This window comes from Ixodes scapularis, unplaced genomic scaffold (assembly GCF_016920785.2).
Source record: "Ixodes scapularis isolate PalLabHiFi unplaced genomic scaffold, ASM1692078v2 PGA_scaffold7__128_contigs__length_106722199, whole genome shotgun sequence".
Lineage (NCBI taxonomy): Eukaryota > Metazoa > Arthropoda > Arachnida > Ixodida > Ixodidae > Ixodes > Ixodes scapularis.
In genome coordinates this window covers 2,024,390-2,030,292 of record NW_024609882.1, presented here as the reverse complement: position 1 = coordinate 2,030,292, position 5,903 = coordinate 2,024,390, and the positions used below count along the sequence as shown (strand labels likewise).

At 52.1% G+C, this 5,903-nt stretch overlaps 1 protein-coding gene across 1 annotated transcript; it reads right to left on the bottom strand.

The window, feature by feature from the left end:
* Positions 1 to 4,615: 4,615 nt before the first annotated feature.
* On the bottom strand, positions 4,616 to 5,681 carry LOC8041566 (cuticle protein 79-like). Its single transcript, XM_029973720.2, has 2 exons — positions 5,041 to 5,681; positions 4,616 to 4,640 (listed from the first exon to the last, which is right to left on the bottom strand). Exons 1-2 carry the CDS (start codon positions 5,679 to 5,681, stop codon positions 4,616 to 4,618), a joined length of 666 nt encoding a protein of 221 aa, XP_029829580.2.
* Positions 5,682 to 5,903: the final 222 nt, after the last annotated feature.

Sequence of the window (5,903 nt, the reverse complement as noted above, 5' to 3'; positions counted from 1 at the left end):
AATGACGAACAAAACGACGCAAAATCTAATTTTGTGTCTTCTTGCCCGTGATTTTCTTTCTTCGTGTCTCAAGTTTTTAGATCGTGATGTTTTCTAACCATCTCGCCTGCTTGTACTTTCGCCTCTTGCAATTCTAGCCAGTGCAGTGCGACTTCTTGCCAGAGGCAGCGTGCAGTCGCTCTTACGATGTGCTCATCCAGATTGAAACGGGTGGAGTGAGGGGAGCGCGAGAGTTCGCCCGTTCGAACAGACGGTGGGGTGGGGTGATGATGAAAGGGAGGATGCTGAATGGCCCAGCGAGTGCTTAGCTTCCCTCGCACTGTCAGCTTAGGGATGCGCGAAGTTTGGAACGCGTTCGGTTTCCTCGTGTTGCGACGGTGGGCAGCAGCCTGTCTCGATTATGTATCGTTTGTCATCGATCGACAACTGGTTTTTTGGGGTTGATAGCTTCCAAAGGACGGGACCGTTTGGCTGGTCTGCCGCCACCGGCCAGATTTCGAATCGTCGGGTCTCGTCGACTCGGAAAAGACTGATTACGGCGGTGTATAATGCTATCCCCGCCACTATAATAATATGAGAAGAACTCTATACTGCCTCGACGTTCTTGCTCTTGATGTCGCCACGATAAGACTGGCGGATGCACATTAAGGCACCTCGCGAAAAACAGGTTAAGGAACGGAACGCTTCAGAAGGTCTACTCTAGCTCAAGAGTGCTGTAAAAAAGTTACGATTTCCTCGAACAATATTTCGTGTATAGACCTTTCTAATGTTTACAAAATCACAGTCCAGCGTGCGATCTTCACAGTCCAGCACGTGCGTGTTCGTCGCTTCGAAAAGCGAGGAATGCACGAGCAATACGCACGAACACTCAAGATGACGCCGGCCACACGCTCTTTCTTGGAAAGGTCTATACACGAACTCAACTCTCCTACGTCACGCCGCGGTGGTGGCGCGTCGGACGCACTTCCGGTCTGGGGCGGTGGGCAGAAGTCGCCGTGCCAGACATGCATTCTTGTGTTCCTTTGAAAGAAACGAGGCAAAAAACCTGCTTTCTCGTCAAAATTTTGCGATAGGGGCTGTACCAAGAGAGTCTGGAAAGGTTTGAAGATCAGTTTTCATGTGTTTTTGCCCCCTCCGTTCGTCCGAGGACGTGGATAGTAGCCGTGAAAGGGGCGAACAGACGCTGTCGAACTACGATTGCGTGTGAGGGCAACACTTTGTGGTCGCCAGATATATTTGCTTTGTTCCAACATAAACGAGAGAAAACCGCCAAGTTGTCCGGACCACCCACGGGTTCAGTGCGTCTTCAAATTCACTCGGCCGCCTGATCGTTCGAACTTTCGTCTGAAACTTGTCTGCTTTTTGTCGTCTGCTCGTTCAAACAAAAGCGGCCCGTCGACCAATCTTTGACCCGGTGATTGCAATAAGAAGTAATTGCAGGCCTCAAAAGATTTAAGTAGGCTCGGTGTAAACAGTAGATACAAGATGTTGATCATTGGTACCGGTGGCCATCACCGACTTGTTACGCTTGATCTGTTCCCGGTTCCGATTTTCAGTATCGACGTCGATCATCGACGTTACCTTCTATACTTTTGCAGCGCGAGCGACGTCGCGACCGAAAATAGCTAGAAGAATCTCATCATGGTTTTGGCGTCCATTCTGCGGCGTTCATGCGAATGAATCGCCGCACGTCAAATTATTTACGGAAAGTTTAGCGGCATAACCAGCCTTGATAATTTCGCTCAGGCGATTAAAGTGGTAAGACATTGCGATGATGACGTAGAATCGACAATTCCAACGCGAAAAAGAGTATGCAGACTCACACAGACGCCGACAACGTGACATTTGAATGGTTTGTTGACGCGGGACGCGGTGCTTCTTGCCCGCACTCCATTGCGCATCCGTTCGAACTGTCGTCTGCTCTTTCAAACTTGGCTGCTTTTTGTCATCAGCTAGTTCAAACGACAGCGGCCCGTAAACCAAACGTTGACCCGGTAATTGCGATAAGAACTAAGTGCAGGCCTCAAAACACTTTTGAAGGTTGGTTGGGGTGAGTGGGCTAAGTGTAAACAGATACAAGATGTTGACCATTGTTACCAGTGGCCATCACCGACTTGTATTGCCCGACTCTCCTTGCGGTTTTCAGTATCGACGTCCACCATCTCAGCTACGGTCCACGCTTTTGCAGTCCGAGCGACGTCGCGACTGAAAATAGCGAGCAGAATCTCATCGTGGGAGTCAGGCTTTAGCGCCCATTCTGCGGCGTTCACGTGAAATGAATCGCCGCGCGTCCCATTATTCACGCAAAGTTTTGCCTCGTTAGTTTTGCTGAAGCCGCTCAAGTAGTCAGACATTGTTCGGAGGACGTAGAATCAACAATTCCAACGCGAAAAAGAGCACGGGGACTCCCACCGACGCCGACAACAACGCAATTCAATGGTTTGTTTATGGGCGACGTGTTTAAAAACAAAATTGAGCCCCATTTTATATAATAGCATCCTATCACGGTCCCGAGCTATTTTTGCGTCCAGAGAGGCGCTATGGGAAGAGCTCGGCGCACCAATATAGCCCCAAAAAAGTAGGAAACAAACAACAACAAGAACAAAAAACACTAAGAGATTCGCAATGTCCTACGTTGCGGAATGCCTTCTGCTCGTCCCGGCGCTCCACCTGACCTTTCTCCGCCCTTGTCTCCTAACCTTCTCCGCCAGTCGGTCTCCTATCTTACTTCAAACACAATTTTTTTTTTTTGGTACCGCTATTTTGAGGGCAGAGGGCAGGCAGCAAACTAGCCACACTTCTTCGTGATGGCAAACGCGCACCTCGTTCCGTAAAAATGAATACGTAACGAAGTGGGCTCCCCCCCCCCCCCCCCCCCCCCCCTTTCTCCTCCCTGACTCCACCGACTTCTATTTGTTAGGAGATATTTGTTTGTTTGTTTCATTTCTTCTGCCGGGGGCGCTCTTGCTCGTGCGTCGGACGATAACTCGCGTTCTTTATTCGTGCCCTGGCCGTGCGCCTTGCTTTGCGAGGTGCATGCCGTTGCCAGTGGCCTACATGGCGGATTTCGCCAGTCGTACTACTGGCAAGTATAGTCTTTCGCGCCGCCGAACCTGCTCGAAGCGGGGAAGAAGGGGGCATTAAAGGGCGGACGAAAGAAAGAGGAACGACTCGTTGAATATACGCGAAGCAAGTGCGTTCGTTGCTCGAGAGAAAACGTGCCGCCGTGCCCGAAAAACTTCACTGCGGGACGTTTCTCTTCGATGCTCTCCGTGTTATTTTTCTTTTCTTTATTTCTCGTTATATCCTCGAGTCCTGCTTTCGCTAGAATGAGCGTTTAGTTTCGTATCCTTTTTCTTTTCCTTCTTCTGCCGCTCTTCGCTTTCTCGGGCGCGCGAAAGCGGCCGGTCGGCAGTGCGTATCGGGAACTTTCTGTGCGATGGAATTCCACGTTCGACTGCGCAGTGGCGGCAATTTTCGGCCCTAGTCCTTCCTCGTATGTTTCAAGTTCTACGGGAATCACCATGCCTAAAAAAAATCTTTCATTTGCTCGATAGTACTTTTCCTCTAATGAAGGCAAGGTTTAGGGGTTCTAGTCGCTCAACCGCTGCGTTTTTTTTTTTTTTGGAGCTCCTTGTGACGACAAAAACGCCGAGAATTCGGCTTTTCATCCCAAACACGCAACCAACCTCGCTTATGCAAGCCGTCGGACTGGCCACGGCTTAGCGAAGTCATCTCCAGCGACTAGAGCCGCCGTGAAATGTCTGACGCGCCAAGGGCTCGCCTTGACACTGAATAGAAGGCAGGATACCAAGAATAAGGAAGTAAAGATCGACAGTATTTATTATACAACATAATTACAGTACGCAGTTCCAAAGGCCTTTTGTTGTCGTATGTCTTGGTGTGGGTTGCCCCTCCCTCCCCCACCTAGCGTTCCCCCTTGTCGTCTCTCACTTCCCGGACATTCCATTCTGCTATATACAAGAGTATGCACAGTATGGCAAGAAAAACGTCTAACGCAAACACCGTGTTTTTCTTCGAACACAAAAAAAAGAACGAAAAAAGAAACGGTGAAAACAACAATCCATAAACAGAGCTAAACGTAACTTGCGGGCAATCCGAATTCTACTAAATAAAAACAAATAACGCTAAACACGAGGAGAGAAAAGAAAAATGTCCTCCTCGATACGTCCTCTGATCATCCACCCGTGGCATGAGAGGTATAAGATCGCCTGTACAAGGAATATGCCTTATGTACAAACGTAAAAAAGAAAAAAAAAAATACACGAAGGTTTTAAAACAGTTGGTTACGGTGGCGATAAAAAAAAAAAAAAGGAAAACGAAGAAAGCCGAGCTTGCTGACTGTGGTCTTTCGTAACACGGCATCCAAGAGTTGGACAGTTTTCAAAAGGATTGTCCCGCAGAGGTTTGGGCTTACGGCCCTTCTAGAGCGCTCCACAGATGGCTACAGAGCGTAGCTAGCTGCAGAGATGCAGCTTCCGTGGCTCGTGGAGTGCTGCAGAGCGGCCGATGCCCGGGCGGATCCTCCCAATGGACGTGCCAGGCCGTGCTCGTTGTCTTAGGTGGCCGACTGGAGACCTCCGCTGCGTTAGACTTAGTGCCATCCCTTGGACTCGAGGCTGTGAAAGGAGAGAAGGAATCACACATTACTATTGACGAAGACACGCTCGACAAAGTTGGAAATGAACGCTTGTTCTCCGGCGGTGAGGAAACAACGCCGGCTACACGAAAAGCGCGCAGTCATCGCGTTTGCTGAGGGCGCGGCCCTCCGCCCGTGGGAAGGTCGTTCCGAGGTAGAGGACCCCCTCCGAGAGGGGTGTTCCCTCTCGAAACGCGCTCTTGACAGCGGACAGAAGTGGACCGAAAGTACCGGTTCTCCTCGACACTGACTCTGAAAAGGGCCGACTGGAACGAACGGCTTTGTCTGTGGGACGACGTCCGCCGCCCTCTCCTCCGAGCGGGAAAGTTGGCCGCCACGTCCGAGAAAGGAAGGCGGGAGCGATAGAAACGGGGGCTTACACGACGGGGACGGGCTTCTTGATGATCACGGGGTGTTCCTTGACGACGGGCACCTCTACGGGGATGTGCTTGGTGAAGGGCACCGGCACGTGCTTGTGGATGTGGACTGGGTACGGCTTGGGGATGTGTACCGTCACCGGGACCGGGAAGGGCTTGTGCACGATGTAGGGCTTGGGCACGTGCACCACGTACGGCTTGGGCACCTTGACTGGGTACGGGACAGGGTACGGCTTGTGGATGGTGACCTTGTGCGGCACGGGAACGGGCTTGGGGACGTGAATCACTTTGGGCACCGGGTAGAACTGGTGTACGATGTGAGGCACGGGCACCGGCTTCGGCACGGGCACTTGCTTGTACACGGGCACGGACTTGTGCACAGGGTAGGGGACGGGCACGGGCACGTGGTGGGGCACCGGCACGGGCTTGTGCACCTTCTTCACCACCAGGGTGAGGTGCGGCTCGTACCAGCCGTGGCCGTGTCCGCCGCCACCTCCGTAGCCTCCGCCGCCGCCACCGAAGCCGCCTCCGCCGTAGCCACCGCCTCCGAAGCCTCCGCCGCCGAAACCTCCGCCGCCGAAGTGACCTGGCTCAGCCAGGGCGCTGCCCAGCAGTAGGGCAGCCACGCAGAGGTACGCTCTCATTCTGGCACCTGCGTCCGTTGAGCAGCCTGAATCTCCGACACAAGGACAGTACACCGCACACTTGAATAATCGGTTTGGGTTAGAAGGCGAAGAAGCTATGCATCCCGGAAGAAGCTGGGGTTTAACGCTTTGGCGGAAGCTAAAGGCTTAGGGAATGTACTGACGGTGCGACACCTGAGAAGAGGTAATGCTATCAAAGCCCACTGACCGACTACTAGATAT

Coding starts and splice junctions, on each gene's coding strand:
- LOC8041566 (XM_029973720.2), bottom strand. CDS start 5,681: ATGAGAGCGTACCTCTGCGTGGCTGCCCTACTGCTGGGCAGCGCCCTG. Junction 4,641..5,040: donor AAGAAGCCCGTCCCCGTCGT/GTAAGCCCCCGT, acceptor CTCCTTTCACAG/CCTCGAGTCCAAGGGATGGC.